The sequence below is a fragment of the Caloenas nicobarica genome, chromosome 1 (assembly GCF_036013445.1).
Source record: "Caloenas nicobarica isolate bCalNic1 chromosome 1, bCalNic1.hap1, whole genome shotgun sequence".
Lineage (NCBI taxonomy): Eukaryota > Metazoa > Chordata > Aves > Columbiformes > Columbidae > Caloenas > Caloenas nicobarica.
In genome coordinates, this window is record NC_088245.1 from 215,983,827 (window position 1) to 215,998,069 (window position 14,243).

Sequence of the window (14,243 nt, forward strand, 5' to 3'; positions counted from 1 at the left end):
GAGAGCCTGTCCCAGGTTCCCAGAGAGGTGGTGGCTGAACCATCCCTGGAGACATCCCAGGCCAGGCTGGACGGGGCTCTGAGCAACCTGAGCTGGTGCAGATGTCCCTGCTCATGGCAGGGGGGACTGGGGGGCTGGGAAGGTCGCTACCAACACAAACCACACTGTGATTCTACAGTTCTGTGCTGAGAGAGGCCATGACTCCAGCAGCTCCTCTGTAAGGAACACGTCATTCCAGGCGTCTCTTGGGCACACGAACTTGCACATATGGCTTAGTCACCATGACTCACACTTGATATAGAATCAAAAATGAGCAAATCTTACTTCTGGAAGAAATTATTCATTAGCATAAGACCATTATTTATTGCTGTCATGATGTTTCCTAAAAGGAACACAAAAGGCTCTGTTCCGATGAGTGTTTGCTCTCTACTTGCACATGGACTGGGAGATTTAATAAGGTCTATTGCCTGGCAGCCAGTGGAATGAAAGGCTTGGCACCTAAAGTCCATTAAACACCTCTGAAAATCCCTGTCTAAAATGTGAAATCCATAACACTGCTAATTGGTAAGCTTTGTGCACAAGGGGGGAATGTCTCAGAGAATACTGCAAGCCATTCTCTAGTTCCTGCATCCATTTCAGCTAAGCTAGCGTCGAAATTAATAGGAGGCATCTGTCTGCTTCCCTTGTACAGGCAAAGTGCAGTCCTCTTGAGTGGTCACGATTCCAGCTTTCTTGGTTGGACTAAGGCAGCCCTGAGCTGAAAGTGGTAGCTCAAACCTCCAGAAAAAGAAAAATAAAAGGAAAAAAAGAAAAAAAAAAAAGGCAGTATAGTTAGAGGTTTGTCAGCTGCACTCGCCTACCCATCCGTTTGCTGGGGATCTCCTTAGGGAACGAGCTGGGAGACCTGAGCTTGCAGCCTGAAGAAGCAGCTGGAGACCGGTCCATCTCATTTGAACCCCTTCCCCGGGAGTACTTGCCCTTTGGCTTTGTGCTTTTCCGACAGCGGTTCTGTGATTTTACGCATCTTCCCCATTTTCCAATGGCAGGTTGGCCTGTGTGTGGGCTTTGTGCTTTTCCGACAGCGGTTCTGTGATTTTACGCATCTTCCCCATTTTCCAATGGCAGGTTGGCCTGTGTATGGGCTTTGTTTTCCCGGAGCAGCTCATGCAACCGCTGGTTATCGTGACAGCCCCCAGCGTCGCCATCCTCCAGCTGCCAAGCTGCACCCCTGAGGGACATGGCAATGACAGCAGGGACCTGCCTCAACTTGAATAGCATCTTCTTTTATGAGTATGTAGGCTGAAGAACAGATGAGCTATATCTTCAAAGTGCAGAAATCCCTGGTGATTTAGGGTGAATTAATGTTATCGCACTCAAACCGATACATTGCTCCGCGATGCAATGCTGAAGACAGGCTCGAGTCCTTTTTGAAAACCCACGTGAAGGGGTTTTCAAGCTGAGAATATGAAGAATTGTCAAGCTGAGTACTGAAACAATGAGGCAGCAAACATTTCTAGCCACTTTTGAACATTTAGGCCGTTATACGACCACAGAGAATATTAAAACCCAACAACAATAACAAAATCTGGGGCTTCAAGAAATGAATTTTGTACCTTCTCTGCTTTGCCTGACCAGGGGCTGCTAAGTTCGGACATATAACTGCAGCATGCTCATGTATCTTCAGTTTCCCCATGTATAATATCACTGGAAATAAAGTCAGAATACACCAAGATAACAGATACAGACAACCTCCAGTTAGTGCAGCATCTGGAGATGTGATGTCTATAGAATAAGCCTAGAATCCAGGCTTACAAAATGAGAGGTATCCAAGGGAAAGGACCCAGAACGGGTTAACACTTGCTCTGGGACCTGATCAGTGGTGGGGATTTGACACATGGAAACACCAGGCTGTGCCAAAGGTCCCGTTAGACTCCAGTCCCCAGGGTGTTAGAGCAAGGACATTATGAACATGAGAGTCACCAGCCTGAGAGATGTCGGAGAGGCCAGGTCAGCTGTTTATTCAGGTTTATTTCTTGTGCAATGACTGCAATGGCCAGGTCACCCTTGGCAGGTGCTTGATTTATTGGCATTTCTAATTCTGGCTTCTAACAGGAGGCAGGAGCACTCCAGCTGTGAGATGGTTTTGCTTTGTTTTTAAAGCTTATAATCAGGATGCATTAAAATAAAAGTTTACTTTTCATTGGGAAACTTTTTCCTAGGCCAAACTGCAGGTGGGTGCCTTGGGTTTGTTTAAATTTACCTGTTCTCCCCTCTTCTCAGCTTTTCAGTGTGTGCCAGGTGACCCACCCTGGGAAAAGGCAGTGCAGCCTTGCAAAGCCAGTGAACCCCTCCAGCCCTTCTAGACTGGACACCCAAGGGTGAGTTTGCAGATGTGGCTCTGTCTGCCCAGTACAATGCTTCATTGTACATGGCATTGGAAGTTAGGTTATGCTCCAGTGTCTTTTCCCCTCCCTGCTCTTGAGACCTCCACTGGTGGGCTGTTCTCAAGGCCATCAGACTCTTCCAGGATGAGGAATGTTGAAGATAGCTCGTTATCTTTCTTCTGCTTTTCTTCCAGGCTCGATGGCTGCTGAACCAGTGGAAGGCGAGTGATGGGTGGTAAGCAGATCCATCCCATGCGGTGGTCGTGTGCCCGGTGTGAGCAGGGATGGCTGCAGTCCTGCTGCCCTGAGGGACAGGAGCTGCTCCAGGGCACAACCCCGGGTCTGGAGACCACGGGGTGCAGGGGACGGAGTCAGGTGAAGCACAGATGGAGCTGGAGCTCGGTCTGTGGGAGAACAGGGACGTGGTGCAGCAGGAGGGTGGGAGCAGAGCCCCAGGTCCCCTTTGAAAGGAGTGCAGTAGGAACCATTCAAGTGCTGGAACAGGCTGCCCAGGGCAGTGGTGGAGTCACCATCCCTGGAGGGGTTGAACAGACATGGAGACAAGGTTCTCAGGGACATGGGTTAAGTGCTGGGGTTGGGTTATGGTTGGACTGGGTGATCTTGAGGGTCTCTTCCAACCAAAATGATGATTCTATGATTCTGTGAAGATGGTAAGGTACAAGGCTTGTATCCTAATTGCGAAGTAAGATGTGACTGGTCCCAGCTTGGTAATTCAGAGGGTGCATGTGCAGAGCCTGGGGAGTCACAGCTGCTGCTGCTACTGCTGCTGCTGGCACTGGGAGAGCAAACTCAGGCATCACCGTGGCAGGGAGTGCATCACAGCAGCTACTCTGGCACTCACAGTGTGCACACACACCCAAACACACACACGTGCTCAAGCATGCACACACAAACGTGCACACACACATGAACATACACGCGTGCACACACATACATGAAGACACACACATACATGCACGTGATGTCGTCCCAGCCCTTGCCGCACGCTGGAACGCTCGGGGCACACTCTGCCCAGGGGACACGCAGCTGTGCCCCCCAGGTCCCAAGGGTGGACACGCCGTGTTCCCGGGTCAGCGCTGCTCCAGCCGCGCGTGTCCGAGAGCAGGGGCGCTTCCCTTCATTTCTGTGTAAAACCAGGGCACACACCAGCCACAAGAAAAAGCAAGCCACGTTAATGATGGCTGTGTTTCTTTAACAGCGCTTCAGGAGATACAGCGCTTCTGTATCTGACAGAGATCTCAGAAGCAGATTAAATGTGGGGACCCGTTTGGCTCGGCAACATCCAGCACCCCCACTGCACTTGCGTTCTCCAGGACAGGTCTGCTGCGAACTCAGAGGTACCGGCTGTCGGGGTGGTGCCTTTTCCCCAGGATTCCTGCAGCAGAGACTCAGGCGTGGATTCCAGAAATTCTTTTAAAATAAATAATTTATTCACAAGGTACAGCCCAGAGCAGCTCCAGCTGGTGCCTCCTGAAGAGGGACGCTCAGCAGAAAAATATCTCAGACAATTCTACCCCACAATCCAGCCTCCAACCCCCTGAATATCACTCAGGGCCAGCTGGAAAAATTAGAGTCTGGGGTCTCCCTGTCCTTCATTGATCTATTCATTTTCCTCAGGCAGGCTGTCAATTAAAGTTCTGACATTCGGTTCCTATTTTGTACCTGCAGCTGAGGAAAATAAGTTCTTGGTAACAGCCAAAACTTTCTTCTGTTACTCATTTTCTGTTAGATGCTGTTCTGTCCCTTTACTTATCTCCAGGGATACAGCTCCCCTTATCTTCCAGCTTGAAGACTCTGAGGCATCTTCTACTTAACAAAGCAGAAAGTTCAAAGGTTCACAGTTTGCAGAAGGTATGCCAAGCGAAGTTACTTATGCTAAGAGAATTCTATATAAGCAGTTTCTAACCAAGTCCTATGGGCAGCAGTATATCAAATGGTTCAATAATCCCTGGCAATCTGTTCCCTAACACCAAGTGATGCAAAAGTTGTGTGCAGCAAAAGTTGTGTGCAGTGAAAGGGCTGGAGGACACTTCATCTGCCGCCCAGCCCCACAAAGGCCTTGGCCCCTCCAGCCTCTGGGAGAAGATCTCCCTGGGAACATCTCCCTGGTGCTGCAGGGACACCCCTGACCGCAGGTCTTCAGCTCGTGATGCTTTTCCTTTTAACCCCGTCACATCAGGACTCACATTCACAGCTCAGCTGCTGCTCGTGATGATAGATGGAGGATGTCCACATCCGGCTTGGTCTGCTCATCTGCACCTTCTACACCATCTCCATTGTGCACCATCCTCTGCATCATAAGAGAAGACCGACATCCCCATCAACCTGTGTACTTCTTGCTTTGCATGTTGTCTCTCAGCAGCCCCAGGATCTCATTCTCTACACGGCCCACAGTGCTCAGCACCTTCTGCTTTGACCCAAGAAGTTGGCTTCAGTGCCTGTTTGACCAAAACACTTCTCATCCACTCCATCTCCTTAACTTGGGGCTGCTGCTGGTCATGTCCTTCCATTGCTTCATTGCCTTCTGTAACCCACTGCACCAGTGTAAATCCAGCTCAGGGGCAGCTGCCCAACTGATTGCATCATGTTAAGCAACAGATGAAGCTGGTGAGGGGCTGGAGCACAAGTGTGATGGGAGCGGCTGAGGGAGCTGGGGGTTCAGCTGGAGAACAGGAGCTGAGGGGAGACCTTCTGATCTCTGACCTGCCTGAAAGGAGCTTGGAGCCAGGGGGGGTCGGGCTCTGCTCCCCAGGAACAAGCGCCAGGAGCAGAGGAAACGGCCTCAAGTTGCGCCAGGGGAGGTTGAGGTTGGATGTGGGGAACAATTTCTTCCCCAAAGGGCTGTGGGGCATTGGAACAGGCTGCCCAGGGCAGTGCTGGAGTCACCATCCCTGGAGGGGTTGGACAGACGGACACGAGGTTCTCAGGACATGGGGCAGTGCCAGGGGTGGGGGAACGGGTGGACTCGATGATCTTGATGGTCTTTTCCAACCAAAATGGTTATATGATTCTATGATTTAAATTGCCCAATTTCCACAGCCAAGCCAGGCTGATGTAAACCCGGCTTTGGTTAGGCACAGCCCCGAGCTGTGAGCAGGGGAATGATGCTGCATGGTGCGTGTGAACTGAAACAGCTTGATCGCTACTATAGAAAGTAATCGCGGATGAAGTGGAGATAGGGCATCGTTTGTCTTCATGTTGATTCAGGATTTAGTCCAGTTTAGCAGGCATTTGGGTGACCACGATCGCCCTCCCACACACCTCGCTGAGGGAGCCGGCACTGGCGCTTCTTCAGGTGTCAACAGCACCACAAAATTAAGGCCCAGGGTTTGATTTCACCTGAGTTTTGACCTCTGTTGATTCAAACCACCGGCAGAGCTGAGATGGAAGTGGATTTGCATTTAGTTGCTGAAGCAGTGCTGCTGACCCACGGACGCGGTGACGTGTCGTAGCGTTGCTGCACGGGTCCAGGCCCAGCGGGATTGTGGTGGTGACACCTCGCCAGGCCACCCACGCACCTCCCTCACTTGGGAAACGCAGAAAATCGCTGATACTGCACATTTCTGCAAAGGCTGTCAGTGACACGGCTCTATCCGCTGGCAATTACCCTGCCGCAGGTCCACCCCCTGAATTTAAAGGGTTTTATTGATCCGCAAAGTGTCGTTTATTCAGTTCTCCAGTCATCCAGGAAAATCTCTCCTTTGTTATTCTCCAAAGGAGCAACGTTCAGGACAGGACACACGTTCCTAAAACAAACCTGCTGCAAAATATCAGCCCAGATTTGACACGTACATGCAAAGCGATTATTGTGTTTTATGTGAAGATGGCAGGCATGCAGAATTTTCAGTGTAAATTAAACCCAAATTAGTAGTTTGACCTAATGCAACTCAAACACTGGAGACCAAATCCAGTATCAGGTTTGTTTTTGACCTCAAAATTATCAGTGATTCCTGGGGGAAAAAAAAAAAAAGGCTAAAAATCCCATCATTTCTGTTTTACAAGGGAACCGGTGACAATGCTGCAAATGTGCCCCTTACCAAGTGTTGTAGCACTGGCTTCTTTCTCCCTGGCAGCTTTCGTGGCCCTGCTGGATCACCTTCACAGCAATTTTGCAAGGTTAGGAGCCAACTGACACTCGGTTTGTCTTGAAACTGAGACAGTTTCTTTTTTAATTACTTGTTGAAATCTGGGATACGTAGCAAGACAAGAAATGTCAAGATCTGCGACAACAGAAAAGAAAGATATTAAGTGCTAGAACAAGAGTTCAGGGGTAGTTTTTTGTTACAAAAGATCAGATCCAGCAGCTGCTGGATTTGCACAGTTTCTCAACCACTTTTTTAGCACTGACTACTCCTTGTGCTGCAGAAAATTTTCAGAAAAAAAGCAGGTGGCTTTTGAATATCTCCAAGGATGGAGACTCCACAACCACTCTGAGCAATTGGCAATCCTTGCAGTAAAAGGCACTTACTTGTGTTTAAAAGGAATTTCCTGTGTTTCAGCTTGTGCCCATTACCTCCTATTGTAACACTGGGCGCCACTAGAAAGATCTGGTGCCCTCATTTTCATTCCTTCTTATCAGGTATTTATACACATTGATAAGACTCCCCCGATCCCCTTCCCCTCCAGGCTGAACATACAGGCTCAGCCCAGCCTAGTATGTCCATATCTCATACTGGGAAGCCCAGAACTGGACACAGTACTCCAGATGTGGCCTCACCAGGGCAGAGCAGATGCTCTCCGTCTCTGGTCTTCCAGGTCCCAACCCCAGCGACAGGGAAGAGCTGGTTGAAAGCATTAACATTACAGCAAATTGCGCATCGATAATTTTATACAAACAGTATATATAAGTAACAATGTGAATAAGAGGAGTAAAATTAAGAATTAAAGGAATTAAAGGTCCCATCATCAATAACTAAGAATAAAAGGTCACATCAAGGTTGAAGTAACGGTTCCTTACTCCAAAACTTAGGAAGCAGAAACAAAAGGGCCTTTTGGAGAGAGGAACTATGTAGGGAACTTGAGGATAAGGGAAGAAATAACCTCCAAGTACTACTGAGAAAGGACGGCCAAGACACAAGTTAAACTGAAGAAACTGATGGAAGGAAATTCTGGGAGGTACCATAACTATGAAGCAGCACTAAATCATCCACCGTTGTCTTTGTACTGCTAAAATTGAAAACAATAGTTTATGCACCACAGGTGCATACATCAATATTCTCAAACAGAAGAGAAAGTTTTGGCTCATTCTGTAACAGCAATCAGTGCCTTTGTGACAGGAAACCAATAGTAGCAGAAACTGACCATAAAAAAAAAATCATTGGCAAGAGCAAAGGAAGAAAACACTCCAAGTGCATGATCTACAAACCAAATAAATGCTGAGCATGGAGCTGGTGTTTGCAGACACTCTATCTAGATGCCTCCAAAGCCAGGACAGGCTCTGGTACCTGTCAAGCTGCTAACAGAGGCCTCAGTTCAGCTCTGGGAGATGTTGTCCAGCACTTTCTTCAATCCCACAATTTTCCTGCGCCATTCCCAAGGCTGCTGATGTGAGCACGTCCCTTTAGGTCATGGCAGCTGCTCGGGCACCATTATTGTCAATGTTTTCCAGTCCACACTCGAGCTATACCCCATCCTGGGCATGCCAGAGAGAAGCAGAATGGGATTATCCATTCTCGGGGTTTCTGCTCCTGACCTGCAGCTGGAGCGGACGCAGTCCTGCAGGTCCCGTGTGACCCACAACCCACAGGAGGTCTCACCATGCTGGCCTGCACAAACGCCTTCAGAGGATCTGTTTCTGAAGACACCACCCCATGTTCCCATCCTCAGTCTCCTGCCATGTACTTCAGGACCATGTCTCAATCCTGTCAGTATTTTACATTTTGCCTCCTCTTCCCCTTCCTGCCCCTAACTGCAATTCCTTCAGCGACTTCCAGATCTTTGTGTCAGCCAGGGGGGTTGCATTACACCAGGATACGTATCCTAAAGGTGTCCAGAAGAGCAATGTGGCCTCATCTGTCAAAACCAAAGCCTGGCATGTTTCTAACCAAGCTTTCCTTGGAAGTCTTGCTAGTGGCAGTCACCAACAGCTCCGGACAGCCTCTGTCCACCGAGACCCCTCTGAGGAGATGAGGATGCTCAGGAAGTCACACAGCATCATTCTCCTCCCCATTTCAAATGAACCGGTGGCAGCAGGGGCTGAAAGGTGGCCTGAAATATTTCTGTGGTTTCAACGCGGTGGAGGAAGCTCAAGCAGCAGAACAAAACATCTCCCTTGCAAGCCATGGGGGCAGCAGGCTCAGTCCCAGGCTGTCAGAATCCCTTCTGAACTCGCCTGTCTCTGCCCTTTCAAATTCCCAGTTTGCAACACACTCTGTGCAACCAGCCCTGTGTATTAGTAGATTAGGAACAGCAACATTATTCTCACTGCACCTTAAGCAACACTTGAATGAGAGTGCTTCTTCAGGCAAATATATATTTTAGAGGTAATTAAGCCTGTAATCACCATCAGTTTCAAGATAAGGGCAGTTAAAAGCTAAAAATACACATAATTTTCTGCATTTAGAGAAAGATAAATTTATATAGTGAATTACAAGAAAAGGTAAGGTGAGGTTTGGCCCCAAGGAATTTGACACACCATCAGCCACACCCTTTTCTCAGGAAGATGAGGTTTGGTGCTGCTGTGAAGGTCAGTGCTAATATCTCACTAGAGGAATGGCACTTGGTTGCAGGAGGCAAAGGTTTTCCAGGACAGTTTTGCGCACACGTTTCATGTATTTTTATGACGCAGTCAAGTGTCATGTTCCCATTTTAGCACATATGCTGCTAAAACTGGAAACGACTTTGGTGTACAAAACGTTTTTGCAACCCCAGCCCGTGGCAGCCGCGGGTGATGGTGCCACACATCTGGCTGCTGCACATCTGGCTGCTGCGGAGGCATCGACAGGCGTTTGCTGCTGAATTCAGCGACAGCAGAGCTGCAAGGGAGAGCAGACTGGCACAAGCAGCACTGGTTTAGAAGAAGAGACTTTACCATGAAAGACCTTAATACTGTTTAGCTTTCTGAAGAGAGGCTTGATATACCTTAGGGAAATCACTTAACCTACATTTGCTGCTCAGAATGAGAATACATAACACTTCTTTCCTTCTTTCTTCATAAACTGGCAGATTCTTAGAGATTACAAACCCTCCAGGTCTCTTGTTAGGCGATTGTATCAGTTTGGAAAATACAGCCATGATTTCTGCTGTAACATTAAGCCGATACCATTAAATGAAAAATAAACTAATGATGAATTAAATACACATTGCTGTAGCAATTACAATAAATTATACATGCACCTGTTACTGGAACCTGCTCTGACCTGGAGTCAAGCATCAGCTTTCTGGTTCCTAACAGCCAGCTTTAAACAAGTAACATGGCTTGTACTTACAACTTCTTCACTAAATAACAATCCCAGGCATTATCTCTGATTAACAAGAAATTAAGTCAAACTACTGAAAGAAAACTATTATGTTCCACCTATGAATGGCATTAGATATTTTTTGGCTATTTTTAGATATAGGAACTCAAATGAAAAGGGGCATTTTAGCAACAAAAGAGCTGATAGTAAATGTGATCAGCCATACAATTCAGTGCATTAGGCTGCTGTGAGGTGCTCTGCAGCCTCTGGCCATGTCTGCAGCTCTGCTTTGGGGAACATCGCTCTGGTTCCTCCAGCTGCTGTGGCAAAGTGATTCCCAAGAGATGTTTAAGCTCTTGGCTGGATACCCCAAGAAAGCAGCCACTGCAGCAAGCATGTTTTTAAGATTTGACGTCAATAATTTGTTTCAGCACTTACTTTCTAGATGCCAGAGTTTTCCCTAACCTATGAATGCACCATTATTCATTCCTGAAATGGAAGATCTGTGACGCATAGATGTGCATCATTCTTTCAGTTTGAATTTTCTCTCTCCATTCTCCACCACAGAATCCCAGAATGTCAGGGGTTGGAAGGGATTTCGAAAGCTCATCCAGCCCAATCCCCCCGCCGGAGCAGGAACACCCAGATGAGGTTACACAGAAGGTGTCCAGGGGGGTTGGAATGTCTGCAGAGAAGGAGACTCCACAACCTCCCTGGGCAGCCTGGGCCAGGCTCTGGCACCCTCACCGGGAAGAAGTTTCTCCTCATCTTTCACTGGAACCTCCTGTGTTCCAGTTTGCACCCATTGCCCCTTGTCCTATCACTGGTTGTCACCCAGAAGAGCCTGGCTCCATCCTCCTGACACTCCCCCTTTCCATATTGATCCCCATGAATGAGTCACCCCTCAGTCTCCTCTTCTCCAGCTCCAGAGCCCCAGCTCCTCAGCCTTTCCTCACACGGGAGATGCTCCACTCCCTTCAGCATCTTCGTGGCTGCGCTGGACTCTCCAGCAGTTCCCTGTCCTGCTGGAGCTGAGGGGCCCAGCACTGGACACAATATTCCAGATGTGGTCTCACATAGCAATGTGTGGTACACATAGCTCTTCTTTGCTGCTGGTGGTGCATTGTTTGCTGATTGTAGAGCTCTAGAAATCACCCTGAGAAGACCACAGCTCCAGCAAAGGGTTTTTCTTTGCTCTGTGGAAACAGTAATTCAAATACTGAGTGAATGAGTAAAACTATGAGCAGAAAACTTAAAGTGCTTCCAGACACAGTCCTACGCCTTGTCCTGGCTGGTGGATGTTTAACAGTGTCACTGCCAGATACCCAGTCATCCCAGCAGGGTTACTGGTCACCCTGAGCCTGTCACAAGTGTCTCAACCATAGTCATTACCGATGTGCTTCTGACACAGTGAGGGACACAGGGACACGATTGCCTTGTGACTCATTTCACTCATGCTTATCTCTTCTCCCTGGAACCCAGTGATGGGACGAATGGGAATGGTTCCAAGCTGCGTCAGGGGAAGTTTAGCCATTAGGAAGCATTTTTTTACTGAAAAGGTGGTCAAACACTGGAATAGGCTTCCTGGAGATGTGATCGATGCCCCATGCCTGTCAGTGTTTAAGAGGCATTTGGACAATGCCCTTAATGCCTTAACACTTTAGCTTCTGGTCAGCTCTGAAGTGGTCAGGCAGTTGGACTAGGTGGTCTTTGTAGGTCCCTTCCAACTGAAATATTCCATTCTATTCTATTCCATTCTATTCCATTCTATTCTATTCTATTCTATTCTATTCTATTCTATTCTATTCTATTCTATTCTATTCTATTCTATTCTATTCTATTCTATTCTATTCTGTTCTATTCTATTCTATTCTATTCTATTCTATTCTATTTAGGATGAGAGGAAATGGCCTCAAGTTGCGCCAGGGGAGGCTGAGGTTGGATCTGGGGAACAATTTCTTCCCCAAAGGGCTGTGGGGCATTGGAACAGGCTGCCCAGGGCAGCGGTGGAGTCACCATCCCTGGAGGGGTTGGACAGATGGAGATGAGGTTCTCAGGACGTGGGGCAGCGCCAGGGCTGGGTTATGGTTGGACTTGGTGATCTTGAGGGCCTCTTCCAACCTAAGCGATTCTATGATTCTGTGATTCTACAATTCTATTCCATCCCATTCCGTTACATGCGACTCAGCAAATGGCAGCAAGTGCCAGTGGTTACAGCACAAGCCACCAAAGCAGGACACCTTGCTGCAGCACCGAGACCTCCACTAACTCCCTGCTCTGCCAGCTGTTCCCCAAAATAAGAGCCCAGCACAGAGCTTCCCAGGTTTATGCATCATCAAAAACCATCCCGAGGTTTAGACATCAGCAAAAACATCTGTTTAGCAGCAAACACCTGGTAAAGACCCTCCACTGGGGTGAAGTTTTCAAGCTGCTCATTTTCAGCCACAGAAACGGTGTCTGGTGCCTCAGCAAAAATAAATAGTTTCAGGTGTCCTTTTGGGAACAGTTTTTCACCCATGTGTTTACTCAAAGTATAGTCAAATAATATAGTTAAGGAATAAAGAGGCCCCATGCATGCTAATGTGAAACAACTGCTTTTATTTTTGTGTTATTCCTTTTGGAGACTTTTTCAATACTATGAAGTTCAATGAATAAGCAATTCCTAAAACAAACTCAATTACACACCTGTGATTCAGAAGAATCAGTTCATTAAATATGTTTTATCTGACTCCAGAGGAAACAGATGAGATGTAGATTTATTGTCACAGTGAAAGCCATGTTGCCTCCACTTTGTAGGGGATTTCCCATGAGTGACATATCTGGGGTAGGTTCTCGTTTCTTTGATCACTTTCCCTCCACAGCCAATTAGAGACCCTGAATTTTGCATTTTGTCTTACGTTTTCTACAAACTGTTGGGGTAAGTGATGCAGGGGCTGGTGGGTGTTCTGTATTTTACTTTGATTGCAGAAGACTTGGGCATGTTGCCTGAAACGGTGCAAAGAGAGCATCTGGAGTCCCACCAAGGTGTTCATCACCTTCTGACAGGGACATCTCGCTCTTACTCTTGCAGCAAACGACTCTTGGGGCAGATGAACACTTTCACAACCTTCTCTTTTATCTGCTGTGTCCGCACACCATACACCACGGGGTTCAGCAGCGGGGGGAAGAGCACGTACAGGTTGGCCAGGAGAATGTGGACGTGGTGGGGGATTTCCTGGCCGAAGCGGTGCGTCAAAACAGTGAAAAAAGCAGGAATATAGAAAAGCAAAATAACACAGACATGAGAGCCACAGGTGTTGAAAGCCTTGTGACGGGCAGTCCTGGAAGGGAGTCTGAATAATGCCAGAAGAATTAAGACATAGGAGACAGCGATGAGCACAACATCTACCACTATTGCTGCAAAAGGCACTGCGAGGCCGTACAAGATGTTGATGGAGATGTCGGCGCAGGCCAGGCGGGCGATGCCCATGTGCTCGCAGTAGGTGTGCGGGATGACGTTGTGCCGGCAGAACGGCAGCCGCTTCACAAGAAATACACACGGGAAAATGATGCAGAAACTTCTCAGCAAAGCAAACAGCCCGGTTTTGACAATGACTGACGGGGTCAGCACCGCCACGTACCGCAGCGGGTCACAGATGGCCACAAACCGGTCGAACGCCATGGCCAGCAGGATCACTGACTCTGCCGAGAAGGTGAAGTGCAGGAAGAACATCTGGGTCAGGCAGGCGCCAAAGGAAATCTGCCCCGCGCTGAACCAGAACACGGCCAGCATCTTGGGCACGGTCGTGGTGGACAGCACCAGGTCAGCGACAGCCAGCATGGAGAGAAGGAGGTACATGGGCTGGTGGAGGCTCCGTTCTGTCCTGATGACAAGCAACAGGACACCGTTTCCCAGCAGGGCAGCCAGATACATGGCGCAGAACGGGATGGAGATCCAGATGTGCAACTTCTCCATGCCCGGGATGCCAGCCAGGAGGAATGTTGCTGGCCTCAAGCTGGTAAGGTTGCATGGTGGCATGTTTCACCTGAAAGCAACAGCAGAAGACACTGCAGAATGTTATTTTAGATGCTTAAGCACTTCCATCCTATGAAATGCCTTGTATCATCTTCTCTGATCTGCTCATAGCTACAGCCAGAGGTGTCACCCCAAATTATGGAGACCTGTGGTCAGCAATGTATTGCAGCATGTACTTAAACTCCTGTTATGTTTTAAACAGCAATGTCCAAATTTTCTCCTCACGTGATTTTAACATGATGTATTTTTCTCCCAAGTAATTCAGCTTAGACCAGCGTGAATGGAGACAGAATCAACCCTTATTGCACAAATACCTTAAACTGATGTCCTATAAGTCCAGAGTAGAAGGAAGAAGTCAGGAGCGAGAGAGGAAACGTCAAGTGTTTGCAGGGATGTACAAGGTGTTCTCAGACATCAGAAACTGGG

The 14,243-nt window shown here is 48.1% G+C and overlaps 1 protein-coding gene across 1 annotated transcript; it reads right to left on the reverse strand.

Annotated features, from left to right (window-relative positions):
• Positions 1 to 12,860: 12,860 nt before the first annotated feature.
• LOC135987709 (olfactory receptor 52B2-like) lies at positions 12,861 to 13,820 on the reverse strand. Its single transcript, XM_065632783.1, has one exon. It carries the CDS (start codon positions 13,818 to 13,820, stop codon positions 12,861 to 12,863), a length of 960 nt encoding a protein of 319 aa, XP_065488855.1.
• Between the last annotated feature and the right edge of the window lie 423 nt (positions 13,821 to 14,243).